General features: G+C 41.2%; 2 protein-coding genes and 1 long non-coding RNA gene across 3 annotated transcripts; 1 reads left to right on the plus strand and 2 right to left on the minus strand.

Moving 5' to 3' along the window:
• Positions 1–1,895: 1,895 nt before the first annotated feature.
• Positions 1,896–10,032, minus strand: LOC306715358 (kielin/chordin-like protein). The gene is made up of 14 exons (XM_079185693.1): positions 9,898–10,032; positions 9,657–9,734; positions 8,198–8,262; positions 7,608–7,708; positions 6,382–6,612; positions 6,152–6,229; positions 5,491–5,596; positions 5,213–5,345; positions 4,470–4,710; positions 3,986–4,130; positions 3,789–3,879; positions 3,626–3,688; positions 3,258–3,457; positions 1,896–2,533 (listed from the first exon to the last, which is right to left on the minus strand). Exons 3-14 carry the CDS (start codon positions 8,229–8,231, stop codon positions 2,523–2,525), a joined length of 1,434 nt encoding a protein of 477 aa, XP_079041819.1. The 5' UTR covers positions 8,232–8,262; positions 9,657–9,734; positions 9,898–10,032; the 3' UTR covers positions 1,896–2,522.
• A 3,965-nt stretch (positions 10,033–13,997) lies between these two features.
• Positions 13,998–14,975, minus strand: LOC306715361. The gene is made up of 3 exons (XR_013767672.1): positions 14,893–14,975; positions 14,527–14,618; positions 13,998–14,191 (listed from the first exon to the last, which is right to left on the minus strand). It is a non-coding gene; the product is annotated as an uncharacterized lncRNA (long non-coding RNA).
• Positions 14,976–15,956: 981 nt separating this feature from the next.
• Positions 15,957–21,321, plus strand: LOC306715257 (high affinity cGMP-specific 3',5'-cyclic phosphodiesterase 9A-like; the record flags this gene model as incomplete). Its single annotated transcript, XM_079185572.1, has 14 exons — positions 15,957–16,044; positions 16,328–16,477; positions 17,623–17,662; positions 17,738–17,840; positions 18,180–18,322; positions 18,404–18,463; positions 18,563–18,740; positions 18,962–19,084; positions 19,174–19,266; positions 19,410–19,477; positions 19,555–19,657; positions 19,749–19,853; positions 20,061–20,207; positions 21,166–21,321. The coding sequence occupies 14 exons, from the start codon at positions 15,957–15,959 to the stop codon at positions 21,319–21,321; spliced, it is 1,557 nt and encodes a 518-aa protein (XP_079041698.1).
• Between the last annotated feature and the right edge of the window lie 186 nt (positions 21,322–21,507).

Raw genomic sequence — 21,507 nt, forward strand, 5'->3', positions numbered from 1 at the left:
TAAACCAGACCACTCCCACAGGATCCACATACATGGATAAACCTCGCCCTGAGGGGCGGGGAGGTGGTGTTGCTGCTGTTTACATGAAGCACATTAAACCACCCACCATTCCCATTCCTGCCGTTCACTCTTTTGAACATCTTGCTTTCAAACTCTCCGGTCCCACTCCTTTGGTAACTGCTGTAATCTACCGTCCCCCCAAACCGAGCCCCTCCTTTCTCTCTGACTTTTCTGATTCTCTGACTCAGCTCTGTGCCATCTCACCTTCCGTTCTCCTCCTCGGTGATTTTAACATCCACACTTACTGTAAATCTACCACAGAATTCCTGGAACTGCTACAATGCTTCAACTTCACACAACACATCAACTTTCTCCACCCAAAAAGTTAATGAAAGGGTTGTTAAAGCAGCCTGAAGACACCTCATTCTACGCCTAAGAGGTGAGAAGATGATGTTTGCTTTGTTCAAAAGGGATGTGCATTGTATTTCTAGTATTTTCAAAGAGTTTTTCTGAATCTTTTAGACTTTTTGTGTGATGCTGCTCCTTCACATTAAAAGCATTTATTCTGTGAAGCAGCCAGCAGGTGTTCTGTATATATTTGTGCTTTTATATGAATGTGTCCACATAGGTTCAGAGTGACGAACCTCCAGCTTCCTCTTGAAAGACTCCACTTGGCTCTTCAGCTCACAGACGACATCCGGAGTCTTCCCCACGTCGTCCATGACGTTGGTCTCCAGATGATTCAATCTGGAGACGCAGACAAGAGAAATGTGCATCTCACACAGACGCTTCAATAAAATCTCCTCCATGTGATGCACTCACCTGCGCTCCATGGTGTCCAGCTCATTCGGCATCCCCACACCTGCATGTGTACAAAATATAGAATGACATCATATGTATTAAAACATGTAGAAACGATGACCGTCATGGTTTTTACATCTGTTTCAGGTGAAGGTTTTGATGCAACATTTTATATTTCTGACGTGAGGTAGAGGTGAGTTAGAGGTGAGGTAGAGGTGAGGTAGAGGTGATGTAGAGGTGAGGTAGAGGTGAGTTAGAGGTGAGGTAGAGGTGAGGTAGAGGTGAGGTAGAGGTGATGTAGAGGTGATGTAGAGGTGATGTAGAGGAGACCCTTCCAGGAGATATTGCCCCCAACAACACAGCTCTCAGGTTCACTGCGGGGAAAAAACCCTCCACCACATTGGAGGGTCCACACAGTAACATTATGCTTTTATTGTGACAAGACACAGATTTCATGCTGACGAAGGCTGTCTCCATATACGTCTCCTGATACTAGATGCTGATGGCAAAATGAAATTGCAATAGCCAGGTTTCAACCAGTAGGGGCCTGATTCCATCAACAACACGACTACAGAGCCATATACATTGGTTTTCAGGTGGAGAAAAGGGGTTTGGGGGTTTATTTGTTCTTTAAAGGTCATTTTATATCTAAATTCAGTGAAATAAATCGATCAACAAAGACAAACAAGGTGCTCATATTGTTTTGTGATCTTACAGACATGATCACATCTTGTAGCTAGCTAGCTAGCAACACCTTTATTCAAATCGGCTGTTCTTACATCTTTATTTTAAATAGATTTCTTCATTGTTTTTCTTGATGTCTTTCTTTCCCTTTTCTTTCTTTCTGTCACAGAGTAGGTTTGCTGACCTTAACGTACGTCTTGTCATGGTGAAAACTTTCATTAGGAAGATCAGTCCAAACTAGAACTAAGTAGAACAATTCAAGAACTAAAGGTTGTGTAATGCACACAATGGCTGACTGGTTTCATCTACATAGTTCTAATCAGCTGGATGTTATTGGCTGCTTACGTTTAAATATTTACATGAATAACTCTGGATTTAGAGGCCCAGAGGTTCAAGAAAGAGATGAATGAATGAATGACGCTCATGTTGGTTTTCCCACTCCCTTTATTGTATTTTTTTGGGTTTTCTTTTGCTCATAGTAATAACATAATAATAGTACAACAGCATGTCTTCGTGTAATTACAGTCACAGTTAGAACTGAAACTCTTCATTCGTAGTAACTTCGATCTCTTAGTGATGTTCACATTCACAACAGTATTTTCCTTCCACTTGTTCTCCAAACTCTCCTTCTTTTCATTTCATGTCACTAAAACACAGATTGTGTTTCTGCATCCACTAGTTATCATTCAGGCTGTGTACATTTAAAGAAGGCAATTAGCATAATGTTAAAGAAGTGATGGTATATATTTTAAAGTACCAAGAAGTAGTGCACACAGTCAATAAAACCCTTAAACCCGTCTTTGATTAGTTTCTTGATTCTATTTTTCTATCATTTATTTCATTAAATATTATGTTGAATTTCTAAATCTCATCATAATTTGCAAGAATCATTGGATTTCTGAAGAATTAATAAATGCCGTCATCTCAGGTGATCAAATGAAGATTATATCTGCCAGCATTGTTCCACAGCAGCGATAACTTCAAACATTTGTTCAGAAGCAGTGAGATTTCAGGCTCCTTGTTGGACGAAGCTTCAGTCAGGAATCATCTGAGAAGACAAGCAGACAAAACTGATGAGTCATGATTTATACTTTGTCTCTTATGGAGGTTAAATACCAAATATCTAAGAGTCAGACATCCATTAACCTTCCTGATCACATTCCTGCTCCTGAGAGGATGAACCCTTTGAGCTTTCCTCTAGCGCCTCCCCCAGGACTAACTGATATCATTTGACTGTTGAGGAGTTTAGCTGATGATTAAATAACATGTAATTCATGAAGCACTCGATCATGTGGTTTGTGTGTATGAAACATGACGGTCACTGTACACCAGGGGTATTCAATTACATTTCCAAAAGGTCCAGATTGAGAAAATCTCCTCGTGCAAAGGTCCGGAACATTACAATATTATCTAACTTGCGCTATTTATTGCCATATATATAAATGTATAAATATATTCAAGAAGCCTAGTAGTAGTAACAAAGTCTCTGTGTAGTCAACAACTGTCAAATCAAATAAAGAAAGTACACGTCAATTATATAAAAAAATATAATATATAATTACATTTTCACATTTAACTGGATGGGTTATAAATAATACATAGAAATACACAAATACACGTTAAAATAAGGGCTCCATCTAAAAATAAAATACACAGAAATGAATCTTTGAAAAGCATCTTAATGAAATAAACCTGAAATGTAAACTCACTGAAATGAACAAGCTAAACATCCAGTAAGCAGCAGAATAAGAGAAAGTGAACGAGGATCTTACAGCAGCTGAAGAATGGCCTCCAGTCGTCCAGTGTGATGCCTTTCAGGCTGCAGGACTTGGCGTAGGCCCCCATAAACTGGCAGATGAGACGATCCACCGACGGGTATCTGCAAAAAGTGTCTTTGCAGGCGGCTACGTAGGGCTCTGGGTTAATGTGGTTGTGACAAGTAGTGAAGGGTGGATGCTTCAGGATTTCACATCTGATCGAACCGTGCAGAGAGGAAGAATGAGTGTTATGAGTGTTTACCTTCCACAACCGTCCCTGGTCACATGACAGTGTGGTGGCACATATAAATGTATATGCAGATGACTGGGTGCTGTTTGAAGGGTGAAGGGAGTGTTTAGTGTTTAGATGGGTCACTTCTTACTGTTGAGATAAGGGCTTGCAGTTGATCGTACCGTTCACGGTGTCGTTGTGCTGAATGTTACAGCTAGGGGGCGAAAAACAGCACATTGCATTAGAAAACGATAGGACGTGAATACAAAATGTATTAATATCAGTCAGTGCATCAAGTTGAGACTAAGTCGTACCCATTCTCAATGTTCTTCTCATCATTCAGGGTGGTGGTCTGGCTCTGATTAGTGGGGTTTCCACACAAACCCTCTACAGCTTCCATTGGTCCTGTTTGATGTCAGGAGACAATTAGAGACAAATCAATGAACTCTGACCGTAATAAGCACAGCTTTCATTCTGAAACTCAGTCCAGATAGGATCTAGGGTTCTGTACCTAACACATGGGTGGTGTTGCCATTAAAAAAGACTGTCATGTTGGAGGAAGGTATCTTGGCAGTAACTCCAGTCTGGTCCTTGGAGAGCTCCACACCGTGAAGCAGCTGAGTCGTGGTGTTGAGATTCAGTGTTTGGTCTCCGACCTACATCACAGCAGATAGGAAACGTGAAGGAAACACTGGTCCTAATCCTGGTTCCATATCAGTCAATATGATCACAAATAGACCCGGAGATAAAACACTGATTACTTTGTATGACACCTTTTCATTGGAGAAGAGGAACAACTGTACACAAATACTGAATTCCTTCGACAAAGCTTTACTGGAGTATTTCTATTTGATGCTGCTTCATACTTCTACCACCACATCTACAGAACGTGTCTCTGAATACATCAACACAAAGTAACTCCTGGCTTGTAATGATCATCAGATTGATCAAAGGACCCCATGAACACTGTTTTTAGATGGATTGTGGCAGCTCACCCGAACTCTTCCGCCTTGTTCCAGATACATTGTTACACCTGACCGTGTTATTATCAAGTGGTCCAAAATTGACACGTTTGTATGGCGTAGCTCACGGAAACCTGCAACGAGCTCAAAACCAGAGCTTCCTTGAGGCTTTATCAGAGCGTAGTCACAGCGATCCTGGACAGAGTGGACTCTGCTGTGGAAGTCGATGACAGTGGACCCAGTCACAGTGCAGACAAAGGTGAGTGGTTTACACCTGATGAGATGGAAAGAGACCATTTTAACTGTCTTTGCATTTCTAAAGGCAGAATCTAAAGACACAAAGATGTTTCATCCTTTGAAGAGGAAGTTTCTTATACATTTGAGGAATATAAATCGTGACATGAAATTAAAAGAGTACTCCACCAATAACTCACAAAGATCAGTTTATTAAAGGGGAGTACCACTCCACCTGTGAAAACACTATGAACTCTAATAACTCAGAGATAATGAATCTAAATGAGTCTAAAATAATGAACATCTATGTGTATGTAGTAATGTTTACAGGGTTGCATTGTGGGAAATGTAGGATCCAGGGACTTTGACGTGTGACTGTACTCGGGTAGAGCCAGGATATCTCTGCTGCTTTGATCTTGATCTCATCCAGAAAGTATTCAGAGGTTTCAAGTCTCTTTCAGTCCCCGTGGTACACTTCATTTAAATCAGTCACTCAAACCTTGATTCAGACTTTATCACAAATATAAAGGGAACATATTTACACATTGTTGCCGAAGCAAACCTCCAAGGGTCCACATGAACCAACAGGAGTGAGGACTGCAGACGGACTACAGACTGTACTGGAGCAGGTGTATGGGTTCTCGAAGATACTTGAACCGATTAAAACAGGGATATCTGGGAGGTGAAAGGAGGTTCATGAAATTAGTTTGATATCAACTTTAAGAGATGGAAATAACAGCAATTTTAAGATATCACATTTTTTAGAGGGTCCCTGAAGAGTCCCAGTCCCTTTTCTTTGGGAACCGCATGATTTGCCTACCTGAGACGATGCATGAGCTTAAGTCCCTGTAATCTCCGTAGGGTTTTTGACTTGTACGATATGACCATGAATCCACAATTGAGCCACCGACCGTTACAATCACGTTCTAGAAAAAGGTTAGACACAAATCAAGGTATAATTAATAAAGATCATTATTTCTAATCAGCCCTGCTCATGATGCTCCAGTTTGTTCCTCCCATAAATTACAATTAGATTCAAGAAGCATTTTACATAAATTACCCAGCAGCATTTAAACTTTTTACAGAATCCACTGAACAACAAAAAATACTTTTAACCATTTCACAAGTAGTCAGAAGAGACACATGTCGTTTGAGTTTGTATGTATTTCAATAAAACATAACATGTATAAGTTTGTACAAACTGAACAAAGGGATGTGTGATTTCTGACGGCCATCTTTGTTTGTGTTGAGGAAAAAGAATCAAATGTTTTCTTTGTCCGTCTGCAGATGAAATGTTTTAACTCCAGATGTTCAGAAGAGTCTTTGAGGATTCTTCAGACTCAACTGGAAGTCAAACACCAGAGGAACAGACTCTCTACTCTTCTGGCTGAAGGTCAGCATCAACTTCACTCGCTATAAAGCACAATAGTTTGAGTTCATATGATGCCAGAGGAACACAGTCACAGCTCGCATATACTTACACAATTAGATAGATCAGAAGAGAAACTCCGTATCTGGAGAGCTGCTTGAGAGCCAAAGTTGAAGAAACCGTAGTAAAACTGAAAGCACAAACAGAATATTTGGAAATGCCTCAAAAATATTTCAGAAATAAACTTTGATTTGACGTTCCCTTCACCACACGATGTCTTTGAAATGTTCACGATTTACAAAAGACCATCAATGTAAAGACATGGAGCTGATGAGGACTTACTGTAGTGGATGAAGCTCTTTTGAATAGTAGGAGCGCATAGCAAGGTGATGTGGTTTTTATGTTTGGCAGAGCTCTATAAACAGCTGATCCACGGCTCATTTTAGCTACTCGAAAGGTCAATTTCACACTGTTTGATCCACCTCTGTTCTCTAACAACACACAGTCTTGTGACGCTTCATTTGGGACATTTTTGAAACAAACTGCAAGAGATGAATCTGGATTGAACTTGACCTGCAAAAAGAGAAACAACATTCATGAAGTAACAACAATATTCATCTTTTAAAGACAGACTTTGACTCATAATCAGCATCATCTCATTAAATGTTAGTAACATATATTGAACCATTTTAACTGTTAGTGGGGTTTGTTTTTCTCAAACCAAAAATAACATCTAAACATTTTTCTCATCTCATGTTTTCTGAACCTTATGAGCTGTTTATCATTCGAGAGAAGGAAGTGAAGTTCACAGTGAGCTGGTGGCTCATTTGGAGATTTGTGGGTAATATTTGGTGAGAGAACAAATGTGAAAGGTCAGGAGATGATGACCAGTAGAGCAATCGTTCATATGCTCTGCAACATCAATGATGTTTATTGGTTCTGTCATGGAGGTCTTTATTGTCTATAATTATTTAACACTTAACAATCTGTTATTTCTTTATAATGTCTAGGAAGAACGATGGCATTTGATATTGATCACACAACAGACTGTTGTTTTAGTACAAATAAAACATCTGATCCTTTAATAAATCACAGATGTCCAACGCGTTTCAACTCAACATCTTCATCAGTGTTTAAAGTGTGATGAGTACAGGTGTTCAAATTTAAAACTCCACGGGTCACATGACCTGTGAGTACTGCCCCTCCAACACCTCTAAGACATGACCGTGAGAAAAATAAATGCAAACATGTGAAACAACTAACACACAAGAAAAGTGAGCCGACTGTGAGAGGCTGATGAGGGAATGAGATGCAGGTTAGTCCTGTTCTCAACTACAACTTTGAGGTACTTGTATTTGAGTATTTTCAGCTACTTTATAGTAATACTCCACGACAGGCAGATGTTGTACTTTTACTATTTGTATTTCATTTGGCAGATTAATAACCAGAATATAATCACAAACTAAATTCTGGTGTAATGTTCGAGGTAAAGACAACAGATGACAGTGATGTGAAACCTCTCATTGAACTGTTAGATAATAACAGTAACATGGTTTAGTTTTACTCACTTCTACTCTTGAGAATGAGCGTCCATAAAAGGTGATGGGACACTTTCTGATGTCCAACTCTCTTACTTGAGACAGATGGAGATCAACCTGGCTGGCAGCAACTACAGCGTGAATGTGAAGGAAAAGAATATCATATATTCATTAATACAGTTCTTTCATAACTCACACTTCTGACTTAGAATTAATTCTGGGTGTAAAAGATTAAATGAATGAAATCAATATTTTTGTGTTACTATGGAAATCTGAATCCATTATTGAATTCATAAATGTAAGTAGATGAAGGTTAAGTCCTTTATAAACAACTGAATCTATCAAACTAAATTGTCCCAACTTAACTTACTTGTGTTAATTAAAAGCATCTTATTCATTCATATTGATTTCATGGACGAGCGTATGTTTTAAAAGAATCATTCAAGTAAAAATCTGTGTTGAAGGCAGAATTTAAAAAGCTGCCATCACTGCGGGGGCATTAAACACAAACAGTGACACAGTATCCAAAGAGGATTCTACTTTGAAATTGATTTCATCAAAAGTCTTTCAAAATAAAGGTTGTATTCTAAAGCACTGAAAACTGTTCAATGTCTGCTTACCTGCCAGCAGGAGGAGCAGAGCACCTGGCTTCATGATGGAGAAGCAGCAGTAAACTGTCAGAGAGCTGAGAGAGAAACAGTTCATATCGGCACATGAAAGACACCTTCTTTAATCCCTTCCATGCGTACAGCATAAAGAACAGTGTTCAGGGTCCTGCATGCAGCGGAGGGTTCTCAGAAGGTTCCTTACTGTCTCTAAAATCCACTACATGGAACCTCAGTGATTTCCTTAAGTTGAAGCTTATTCATCAAGTTAGCACGAGTCAGTAGTGGGCCGTGCAATTTATACCTGGGCCTTCACTGCTGAAATACCACCTTATAACCACATGATGGCGCCACAGCTAGGGTTATTATTCGTTTCTTGGGCTGTAACTATATAACGTTACGTATTCGTATTTAACCGTACGGTACGAGGCTTACAAACCGAACAATGCGTTTGAATAATACTAGTACATTTGGAAAATGCAGAAGCTTAAATTGTAGGAAAAATAATGTTTTCTGCGCTCACTTGGGGTACATGCCAAGTCTCTTAATTGTCATTTCCTCGATCCTCGCTCGAACCAGAAGTTGTTCTGCTCCGCCATATTGACGGCCGTCCCAAATCTCTTATTTAGCTCTGAGGAGCGAGGATCGAGGAGGGAGGAGGGATCTCCGAGGAGCCATGAGCGAGGAACCACGAGAACAGACTTCCAGGAAGTGTTTTAACGGTGGACACGCCCCCTCATTGTTCATCATATGATTTTTACGCTGCAGCCGATCGGACTGATGACTGAGTTTAACACCAGAGTGAAGACAGATCAGATCAAACTCTCGTTTATATTTGATATGTTTTCTGATTCACCGTCTGGTTTAAATAGATGTTCATTGTAGTCTGAACAACAAAAGGACCACAAACAACTTTCTTCATTTATAGAAATATTTGTGTTTTCATGATGTGATGTTCCCTCAATAACTTTATTATGAAAGGATTAAAGTGAGAGATCTTTACATCATTGATCATCATTCCATTCAGTCACGTGAGGCTGATCATTCAGAGTGTTTGATGAGTTTATCATTTAAGAGAAACAATAATCATATTCTGGGTTATTTAATAATGACATCACAGTCACAATTTCAAAATGTACAGACGCAAATAATTCATAAATAAGACGATCATGCTTATAAACAGAACACAGACACAGTTTAACAGACTACAGAGAGACAACACCTCCACAGTCATGATTACTGTGTGTCTTTATTAGTTATTAGTGTTATTAGTTACTATTATTAGTACAGTGATCATGTGAACAGACACAAACTTCTCTAAAGTCTCTCCAGCTGTTAAAGTCGACTAACACCAGAGGAACAGACTCTCTACTCTTCTGGCTGAAGGTCAGCATCAACTTCACTCGCTATAAAGCACAATAGTTTGAGTTCATATGATGCCAGAGGAACACAGTCACAGCTCGCATATACTTACAGCACCAAGTTGATCAGAAGACAAACTCTGTATCCTGAGAGCTGTTTGTCGGCCGAAGTCGTAGAAAAAGAAATTGAACTGAAAGCACAAACAGACGAGAGACAGAATATTAGGTAATGCCTCCAAAATATTTCAGAAATAAACTTTGATTTGACGTTCCCTTCACCACACGATGTCTTTGAAATGTTCACGATTTACAAAAGACCATCAATGTAAAGACATGGAGCTGATGAGGACTTACTGTAGAGGATGAAGGTCTTTTGAATGTCATGATCACAAAGCAAGGTGATGTGGTTTTTATATTCGGCAGAGCTGCATGAACAGCTGATCCAGGTCCTGTTGGATATCCGCCTATGCTCACATCCACACTGTTTGATCCACCTCTGTTCTCAAACAACAGTCTTGTGACACTTTATTTGGGACATTTTTTAAACAAACTGCAAGAGATGAATCTGGATTGAACTTGACCTGCAAAAAGAGAAACAACATTCATGAAGTAACAACAATATTCATCTTTTAAAGACAGACTTTGACTCATAATCAGCGTCATCTCATTAAATGTTAGTAACATATATTGAACCATTTTAACTGTTAGTGGGGTTTGTTGTTCTCAAACCAAAAATAACATCTAAACATTTTTCTCATCTCATGTTTTCTGAACCTTATGAGCTGTTTATCATTCGAGAGAAGGAAGTGAAGTTCACAGTGAGCTGGTGGCTCATTTGGAGATTTGTGGGTAATATTTGGTGAGAGAACAAATGTGAAAGGTCAGGAGATGATGACCAGTAGAGCAATCGTTCATATGCTCTGCAACATCAATGATGTTTATTGGTTCTGTCATGGAGGTCTTTATTGTCTATGATTATTTAACACTTAACAATCTGTTATTTCTTTATAATGTCTAGAAAGAACGATGACATTTGATATTGATCACACAACAGACTGTTGTTTTAGTACAAATAAAACATCTGATCCTTTAATAAATCACAGATGTCCAACGCGTTTCAACTCAACATCTTCATCAGTGTTTAAAGTGTGATGAGTACAGGTGTTCAAATTTAAAACTCCACGGGTCACATGACCTGTGAGCAGAGATGGGCAGTATTTCTATTACTTGTATTTGAAATACGTATTTCAATTACTTTTGAGTATTTTGTAATTTGTATTTGATAGGGCCGATTAAAAGTCGAACGTAATTTGTAACAGAATACTTTAGAGTGGAGTAATTTTGTATTTAAAATACTCAAAATACTTTCTCCACGAATCAACAAACAGTTCACGAGTTCAGTCTTCAGATCTTCAAGTTCGACAGATTGTCTGCCAAGGTAAATATTTGATCTGAGTGTGACATGTCAACTAACTTGATGTATAATTTATGTCTGGGTCTGGCTACATAGCCTATTGTTTGTACATGGTGATATGACATGTACAAACATGACATCAGAGATGGGCAGTATTTCTATTAATTGTATTTCAAATACGTATTTCAATTACTTTTGAGTATTTTGTAATTTGTATTTGATAGGGCCGATTAAAAGTCTAATGTAATTTATAACAAAATACTTTAGAGTGGAGTAATTTTGTATTTAAAATACTTAAAATACTTAAATACTTAAAAATACTTTCTCCAGAATCAAAAAACAGTTCACGAGTTCAGTCTTCAGATCTTCAAGTTCAACGGATTATCTGTCAAGTTAAATATTGTAAATATTGATGTCAACTAGCTTGATCAAGCTTAAAACTTATGTCTGGGTCTGGCTACATAGCCTATTGTATAAACATGGTGATGGTTATAATATCAAGCTAGCGAGCGATGCTAACATGCTAATGACGCTAGCATGCTGTCTAGGCTAGTGCATAGCCAGTGTTTAGCAAGTTAACTTATCAGTCGAGTAGCTAGCTATAGGAAGAGGGAGATTGGGAGCTTGTATGTCATATGTGATGAATATTTTCTTCTTGATATAAAACCAAAGTTTATGGGCTGTTAAGTCCCATTAATAAATATATATATATACATAATCAATCAAGTTGTTGTCTTTTAATAGCTTTGCTTAGTTACACTGACATTCTGTGACTGTTCTTCCTGTTTGTGGGGTTCACCAGAGCTTTGTGTACATTATATAAACCTGAATGCTCTGCTATACCACATTGTGAGAAAACAGAAAATCCAGAAAAAAGTATTTCCTATATTTTAAATACAAAATACATGTATTTTGTTACATTTTCTTTCATCAGTATTTTGTATTTTGTTGTAATACATTTATTTGGAGGTATTTTGTATCAAAATACATTTTGATGTATTTTTGCCCATCTCTGCGTGACATAACGATAATGATAACGTGACATGGTTATAATATCAAGCTAGCCATCGATGCCAACATGTTAATGACGCTAGCATGCTGTCTAGGCTCGTGCATAGCCAGGGCCTGATTAGAACCGCTGAGCCAGCAAAAATATGACTAAAACATAATGCCTCCCTGCCAAGGATTTCACAATACCCTCTTTCTCAGGAAAAGAGAGAAGACATTCGTCCAGTAATTCAATCTTTCCTAAATCAAGGAATAATTATACCTGTGATAGTCCATGCTACACTCCTATACTTCCAGTTAAAAAGCCAGGCAAACCAGAATACAGATTTGTACCAGACCTACGAGCTATCAGTGAGGTGGTACTTCCACGTTTCCCTCTAGTTCCAAATCCCACCACTGTGTTATCTTCAGTACCTGCTAACTCAAGTCACTGTACTGTACTTGACCTCTGTAGTGCTTTCTCTTCTGTTCTCCCTGGGGAACGAGGGGGTCGCTTCTATGTGACAGAGAGTCGCTGATGCAACAAACAGCAGCTCTGAGTACCCGGCCTTCTTGGAATCTCATATGTGAGGCACATGCAAACCCACAGTTGCACACCCAAAGCTTCTTTTAAGTGTGTTCATCCTAGATGTCATAGAACTTTGCAGAAGTTCAGAACATTGTGTTTCCAAAGTTTTGATTTAGTTTGTTTTACAGTCACTCGTCATCAGAGATTGAGGAAACCAGCCAGACGCTGCAGTCAAGTCCTCTTTCAAGGTGTTCTCTCTCTTTATTCTTTTCATTCATGTGTGAGTTCATGCAGTTCAAGTTAACTATAAATGTGTTGAAGACTTGTTAACAAGCCAGACTGTGATGCAGTTCTATTACACTGTTCTTGATATTATTTTATTTCAGCGTTTCACTCTTAATGCTATTTCAATTCAGTGTCTGAGGGAGTGAGGTACATGTACTTTCTAAATCTCGGATGTACATATTGTACTTTTTACTGCTCTAAATGCATTCTGTCCTGGTGGCCTTGGACCTGAGAGCCTCAGGTGCTTTAAAACAGGTTTGTGACAAACGAGCTGTCAGTAGCTTCCAGAGAGACGTTTGTTCTGAGATCATTCTGTCCTCCTCGTTAACATGTCAATCAATCCTCCTCGACTAGATTCCTTCACACTGAGCTGCTTTTAGTCCTGAGGGCGTTTCAGGTTTAGTTACACAATGTGTTCACTTATCGTGCCACAGATTCCTTCCATACTGTTCGTGCAAAGCAGTGTTGTGTTCATAACACGTTATAGTTATTTTGTATTCTTCTTAAAACTTGATCTATCATTTTCCTGTATCATGTATCCATTATTTATTCCATTATTTTAGTTTATCTGATCTTTTATTCATTCTCTGTTTCGTAGTTTAGTTATTTAGATAATCTGATAAATATTTCATTAATAAAGAACTTGATCATTTGATTTGTGTGTGTGTGTATAGAACATAATAGGTCCCTGTACACCAGGGGTATTCAATTAAAATTCCAAAAGGTCCAGATTGAGAAAATCTCCTCGTGCAAAGGTCTTGCACGAGGAGATTTGCACTATTTATTGCCATATATATAAATGTATAAATATATTCAAGAAGCCTATTAGTAGTAACAACGTCTCTGTGTAGTCAACAACTGTCAAATCAAATAAAGTACACATCAATTATATTTTAGAAAACATAGCTATGAATATTATATATATTATTATATGGTGTTGTATATTGTTTCTGCCTCCTACACAGTGTTCCTTTCAAAAAGGTGGAGGAGACCCAAATTTAGGGCACTTAAAAAAAGATGAACTGGCTCATAAAACATGACAACGTGCAAGTTACAGCAACAGACAGATGCTTATTTAAGAATGAATGAATGAAATTAAAATAAACTAATAGTAAATTGACCTCTTCTTCCTCCACCCACCCAATATAATATGAACACTTTACTTTGTTTCTCATCTGTTCTTGAGTTTCTTTAGATTGCTTTTTGAGATCTTTTAGCCTCCTTCACTAATACGCCGTCAGAGCTACAGAACACATGTAGTACCAGACTCGTGGGTCTTACCTGACACAGGTGACAGCACCATGTTCCCCGACCGCTGAACCTCGTCAGTGGAGGACCAGTGTCCAGGTGTGTCTACCTGACTGGTGGGATCTCCCAGGAGGTTACAGATGTGAGGGACGATTTTACTGAGCATCAGACTCTGAGATCCAAACCTGAGGAAAGGAAACGCACAACGTGAACCTTAAAGTCTCATCTTTAGGTCTTAATACGCATCGTTTGGGTTTCAAAGTTCAGACTCTGTAACGTCCACTAAAGCTGTTTTATTTACAGAATTCACCCACATCAGAGTGAGGGAGTAGATGCTATGCAACGCTAATAAATAACTAGTTAATAACAACTATAATCATCATTTTTAAAGCAGAAAATGTGAAGATTTTGATGCTTTTTATTGACTTAAACTTGATTAAATGTGTTTGTTTTGTGTAAATGATTCACACCACTATAGATTAAGGATGAAGGAAACGGAGTAGATCTGGTCTCCACTCACACGCTCAGTGTTGACATGAGACACACACAGAGTCCTTCTCTGGTCCTGTTGTTCTTGTGTTTGAAGCCTCCCGTCATCCGCTCCCACACAAACTGAAACACACACACACACGCACGCACAGAGAGAGATCACGAGATCAGCGCAGCCAAAACGGATTGAATGGAGGGCCGCAAAGCATCATGGGTAACACAACCAAAACAAGAGTTTTCACTCAAACTAAATAAGTTTTATGCGGTAAAACGCAAATACTACCATCGAGTGTGTCACTCTATGAAGTAAAACAATGTGATTTAAAAACGCGACCGTGAGTGTAGACGGTGTCTGGCCGTCATAACCAGCTGTCTCGTCCGGTGGCGCCCAACCTACCTCTGTGTCGGGTGGTTCGAGGGACTTTCAGCACATTTTAAATCTTTGGGTTGTGCTTGCCACGCTCGTGCAGGAGGTTGTACTACTCAGCTATGTTGATGGCCGGGAGGGTTCTCTGTGGAGCCAGGAGCGAGGAAGTGATTAACGGCCGACACGCCCCCTCATTGTTAATCAGTGATGTGATTGGACGCTGCAGCTGATCGGACTGATCCGACGTTGAAGACAGATCAGATTAAACTCTAGTTTATATTTGATATGTTTTCTGATTCACCGTCATTTATTAGAAATATTTGTGTTTTCATGATGTGATGTTTCCTCAATAACTTTATGATGAAAGGATTAAAGTGAGAGATCTTTACATCATTGATCATCATTTCATTCAGTCACGTGAGGCTGATCATTCAGAGTGTTTGATGAGTTTCATCAGTTAAGAGAAACAACAATCATGTTCTGGGTTATTTAATGTCGACGTCACAATCTGAATTTCAAAACGTACAGACGCAAATAATTCATGAATAAGACGATCACGCTTATAAACAGAACACAGACACAGTTTAACAGACTACAGAGAGACAACACCTCCACAGTCATGATTACTGTCTTTATGGCTGTCTTATATTCTCTATTTTAACATCTCTATTCTAATAGAATAATAAATATCTCTTTATCTCATGAATACACCTTACTTGTATTATTATCAGTAGGTAAACACTTGCATTGTTCTTGCTTTGCACAATACTAAGTTTTGTAAGTTTACCTTTATCTATTTATCTATTTCTTTCTTTCTTTCTTTATTCAAGTATATATTTATTTATTATTTATTTGTGTGTCTAAATACATTTAATTCATTGTCTTTCATGGTGGTTGTGCATTAGCAAATCAAGTCAGACGTCACGCCAATATGGCCTGTTGAATAGAAATGGAGGACTGGCTGTGGTGGATGGGTGGGTGGGCTCTCTGTCAGCTGCAGGTGACCCCTCACAGACTCAAGGTGCTCATGTCAGAATCAAGAGGACTCATTTTTCATCATTTGGGGAGCCGGTCACGTCCCTCCTGGCTCTGAGATGACAACGAGAATCATTCACTTCATGGTGAATGGGATGCTGGAGCAAGCAGAGTTTGGAGCCGACTGCTCTGCTGCAGACGTCAAAGGTAAGAGAGTTTTCCTCTGATTCTACAGGCGTAATCATCGTGTTAGTGGATGTGACTATTTATTCAAACATGTGATGTTTAATCCCATGTGAGGGTGTGAGAGAAAGAGTTGTAACAGATAGGTTTCTGATGTTCCTGTGGCTCCAGTGTGAGAACCGGACCTCCATGTGGCTCTGACAGGTCCTCCACTCAAAGGGCTTTGTCCTCTTTGAATGAACCCACTGTGAGCAGACAGACCGAATGAAGGGTCGCTTCAGATACAGATGAGTGTGTGTTTTGACAGATGTGTTCCGGGCGGCAGCGGAGGCGGGGCCTCACCACATCCTGAAGCTGTACAACATGAACGGCAGCGTGCTGAACATCTCCCCCAGGCTGGAGGCCAACAGCCAGGACTCATACTACCGACTGGAGGTGGTGGCGTCAGACCCGAAGAGTGAGCGTCCTGAAACACCTCACCTCTACCTCACCTCTACCTCGCCTCTACCTCACGTCTACCTCGCCTCTACCTCACCTCTGCCTCACCTCTACCTCACCTCTACCTCACCACTACCTCACGTCTACCTCACCTCTACCTCACCTCTACCTCATGTCTACCTCACTTCTACCTCACCTCTACCTCACCACTACCTCGCGTCTACCTCACCTCTACATCGCCTCTACATCTCCTCTACCTCGCCTCTACCTCACCTCTACCTCACCACTACCTCGCGTCTACCTCACCTCTACCTCACCTCTACCTCACCACTACCTCGCCTCTACCTCATCTCTACCTCACCTCTACCTCACCTCTACATCACCTCTACCTCACCTCTACATCTCCTCTACCTCGCCTCTACCTCACCTCTACCTCACCTCTACATCACCTCTACCTCGCGTCTACCTCACCTCTACCTCACCTCTACATCATCTCTACCTCACCTCTACCTCACCTCTACCTCACCTCTACATCACCTCTACCTCGCGTCTACCTCGCCTCTACCTCACCTCTACCTCACCTCTACATCACCTCTACCTCAAATCTACCTCACTTCTACCTCACCTCTACCTCACCTCTACATCACCTCTACCTCACTTCTACCTCACCTCTACCTCACCTCTACATCACCTCTACCTCACCTCTACCTCACCTCTACATCATCTCTACCTCACCTCTACCTCACCTCTACCTCACCTCTACATCACCTCTACCTCGCGTCTACCTCGCCTCTACCTCACCTCTACCTCACCTCTACATCACCTCTACCTCAAATCTACCTCACTTCTACCTCACCTCTACCTCACCTCTACATCATCTCTACCTCACCTCTACCTCACCTCTACCTCACCTCTACATCACCTCTACCTCGCGTCTACCTCGCCTCTACCTCACCTCTACCTCACCTCTACATCACCTCTACCTCACCTCTACCTCACCTCTACATCACCTCTACCTCACCTCTAACTCACCTCTACCTCACGTCAGAAATATAAAATGTTGCATCAAAACCTTCACCTGAAACAGACGTAAAAACCATGACGGTCATCATTTCTATATGTTTTAATACATATGATGTCATTCTATATTTTGTACACATGCAGGTGTGGGGATGCCGAATGAGCTGGACACCATGGAGCGCAGGTGAGTGCATCACATGGAGGAGATTTTATTGAAGCGTCTGTGTGAGATGCACATTTCTCTTGTCTGCGTTTCCAGATTGAATCATCTGGAGACCAACGTCATGGACGACGTGGGGAAGACTCCGGATGTCGTCTGTGAGCTGAAGAGCCAAGTGGAGTCTTTCAAGAGGAAGCTGGAGGTTCGTCACTCTGAACCTATGTGGACACACTCATATAAAAGCACAAATATATACAGAACACCTGCTGGCTGCTTCACAGACTAAATGCTTTTAATGTGAAGGAGCAGCATCACACAAAAAGTCTAAAAGATTCAGAAAAACTCTTTGAAAATACTAGAAATACAATGCACATCCCTTTTGAACAAAGCAAACATCATCTTCTCACCTCTTAGGCGTAGAATGAGGTGTCTTAAGGCTGCTTAAACAACCCTTTCATTAACTTTTTAAAGCCCGTATCCATGAATTAGAGGAGCATTCTTGAAGGTCTGTCAGTCATAATGAAGTTAAATCTTGCATCAGAGTGTGAAGCACCTGAGCTGGATGGGTCTCTTCAAGGAGGACAGCGACCATCAGCTCTCCAAGTTGTCCCCGAAACCCAAAAGCTGTCAGCTGAGCGAGCAGGAGCAGCGCCAACAGGTCCGCAGGAAGTTCCTCAACATGAGGTGAGTTTCTTCTCACCAGGTGTGCTGCTGCTGAAGTGGAGGAGAAGGTTTGAGCTGTATGTCCTTTCTGTGTTGCCGTAGCTCTCTGCAAGTGACAGAAGAAGTGAGGGAGCATCTGAAAACTCCCATTTTTGACAACTGGTGAGAGTGCAAACACAGTGAATCACACACACACACACACACACACACACACACTCTCACACCTGTGTGTGTGTGTGTGTGTGTGTGTGACGCTCACAGGCAGTGGGAGGAAGCGGAGATGCTGGTGCTCCTCCAGGTGATGTTCACCGACCTGGACTTCCTGATGGCGTTCCACATCCAGCTGGACGTCCTGCAGAACTTCCTGTTCGAGGTCTACCGCCACTACAACAACATCCCGTTCCACAACTTCAGGCACTGCTTCTGCGTCACTCAGATGGTACGGACGTCTTCGTCTTCATCAGAGGAAGGACGGGAGAAAAAGAGCATGAAATAGAGATTATTCTATAATTAAAGCATAAAACAGTATAAACCGTGTGAGCTGTAACACACAGCTGATGTTTATATATGTGTGTGTGTGATAGTCTCAGCTTCCCAGTGAGTTACTGGTGTTACCGCTGTTCCCGGTGTTACCGCTGTTACTGCTGTCTCGTCCTGCAGTTGTACGGGCTCATCTGGCTGACGGACCTCAGGAGTAAGATATCCAGAGTCGACCTGTTGATCATGTTGACCTCGGCTCTGTGCCACGACCTGGACCACCCCGGCTACAACAACGTCTACCAGGTCAGCTCGCTGACTCTCTGTCCGTCTGTCCGGCCGTTTGTTTACCGCTCATCTCTGATGTTGTTGTTGTTGTTTGTAATGTCACACAGATCAACGCTCAGACTGACCTGGCTCTGCGCTACAATGACATTTCCCCCCTAGAAAACCACCACTGTGCCGTCGCCTTTGGCATCATGTCCAAGGTACAAAAACATGAAGGAAACTCAGAACTCCACTGATTTCAGGATCTTAGAAACTTAATGCAAACAAAGTTTAACAATAATAAAATGTCCCCCGTTAACATTCAAACATGAATTAGACTTTCCTGTTTCCTTTCTCTTTGCAGCCGGAGTGCAACATCCTCAAAAACCTGAGCAGCGATGAGTACAAACACATCCGAGGAGGAATGATCAGGTGAGACTTCGGCCTCCATCACTTCCTCCGTGTGCCGGTTGGACTTCTTGTTCACTTAAACTTAAACCTCCTTTCAGGTGCATTCTGGCCACCGACATGGCGAGACACAACGACATCCTCAACAAGTTCAGAAGCATTCAGCCGGTGTTCAACTTCACCAACAAGGAGCACAAGGAAGTGGTACACAAAAACACACATATATTTTAAGGGCAAAGTGAGATTTAACTGGTGTGTAAAAGTGAAGAGCCGCTAATTCTGCGTCTGATTCCAGCTGATGAACATCATGGTGAAGGTGAGCGACATCTCCAACGAGGCGAGGCCGATGGCGGTGGCCGAGCCCTGGCTGGACTGTCTGCTGCAGGAGTTCTTCCACCAGGTGTGTTGTTTACTCTCACGTTACTGATCAATAAACAGGAAGTGACTGGAAACAGTCATGCAGAGGGTAAAGAGTCATTTATCAAAGAGTTCAAGAGGGAAGGGGAACCCGTATTAAGTAAGAAGTAGAAAAACCTTAAAGAATCAAATCATTAGAGCCAACTCGGCAGTAAAACCTGTTGTTGTTGTTGTTGTTGTTGATTTGCAGAGCGACACGGAGAAACTCAAAGGGCTCCCAGTGGCTCCTTTCATGGACCGAGACAAAGTGTCCAGACCGTCCTCTCAGACCAACTTCATCCGGTTTGTCCTCCTGCCGCTCTTCACGGAGCTCACCAAGCTGTTCCCCTGTCTGGAGGTAAAACATGAGACATTCTGCTTATTGATCTGATTCCTATTGATTCAAAGCACGGAATAAATCACTGGTTGATGATACAGGGAAGTCAGCAAGTAAGTGAGCAAGTCAGCAAGTAAGTGAGCAAGTGAGTAAGTCAGCAAGTAAGTGAGCAAGCAAGCAAGTCAGCAAGTAAGTGAATAAGTAAGTGAGCAAGTAAGTGAGTAAGCAAGTGAGCAAGCAAGTAAGCAAGTAAGTGAGCAAGAAAGTAAGCAAGCAAGTAAGCAAGTAGTGAATAAGCAAGTGAGTAAGTCAGCAAGTAAGTGTGCAAGTCAGCAAGTAAGTGAGCAAGTGAGTAAGTCAGCAAGTAAGTGAGCAAGCAAGCAAGTCAGTAAGTAAGTGAGCAAGAAAGTGAGCAAGCAAGTAAGCAAGTGAGCAAGAAAGTAAGCAAACAAGTCAGCAAGTAAGTGAGCAAGCCAGCAAGTAAGTGAGCAAGAAAGTGAGCAAGTCAGTAAGTAAGCAAGGGAAGAAGTAAGTGAAAAAGCAGGCAAGGGAACAAGCAAGTGAGTAAGCAAGCAAGGGAACAAGCAAGTAAGTAAGCAAGAAAGCAAGCAAGTCAGCAAGTACGAAAGCAAGGGAGCAAGCAAGTGAGCAAGTAAGAAAGCAAGTAAGGCAGCAAGTAAGTAAGCAAGAAAGTAAGAAAGTCAGCAAGGAAGCAAGGGAGCAAGTAAGTAAGCAAGCAAGTCAGCAAGTACGAAAGCAAGGGAGCAAGCAAGTGAGCAAGTAAGAAAGCAAGTAAGGGAGCAAGCAAGTGAGCAAGTAAGTAAGCAAGAAAGTAAGAAAGTCAGCAAGGAAGCAAGGGAGCAAGTAAGTAAGCAAGAATGTCAGCAAGTCAGCAGGTCCCGTGCTGTGAGGAGCGTGAACATGTGACGGTGAACTTTAATCTTCATGAAGTGTTGAAGCTGCTGTCGTGTCGTCACAGAAACATATTCTGGAGCCGGTGAGACGAGCCCTCGAATATTACTCTGACCTGGAGAGAGCCAGCAAGCAGGAGCAGGAGGAGGGGAGGAGGAGCACAGCAGGAGGTGGTGGTGGAGGAGAAGGAGGTATAGAAGGAACACAGGATGAGATTGTATAGGAGGAGAAGGAGGTATAGGAGGAGCACAGTAGGAGGAGGAGGTGGTGGAGGTATATGAGATGGTATAGGAGGAGGTTTAGGAGGAGGAGCTATAGGAGGAGGAGAAGGAGGTATAGGAGGAGGAGGAATACGCTCATCCAGAATACTTTCCATATAAGGACGTAAGACAGACTCGTTCTCCAGAAG

Source organism: Pholis gunnellus (genome assembly GCF_910591455.1).
Source record: "Pholis gunnellus genome assembly, chromosome: 24".
Classification (NCBI taxonomy): Eukaryota; Metazoa; Chordata; class Actinopteri; order Perciformes; family Pholidae; genus Pholis; species Pholis gunnellus.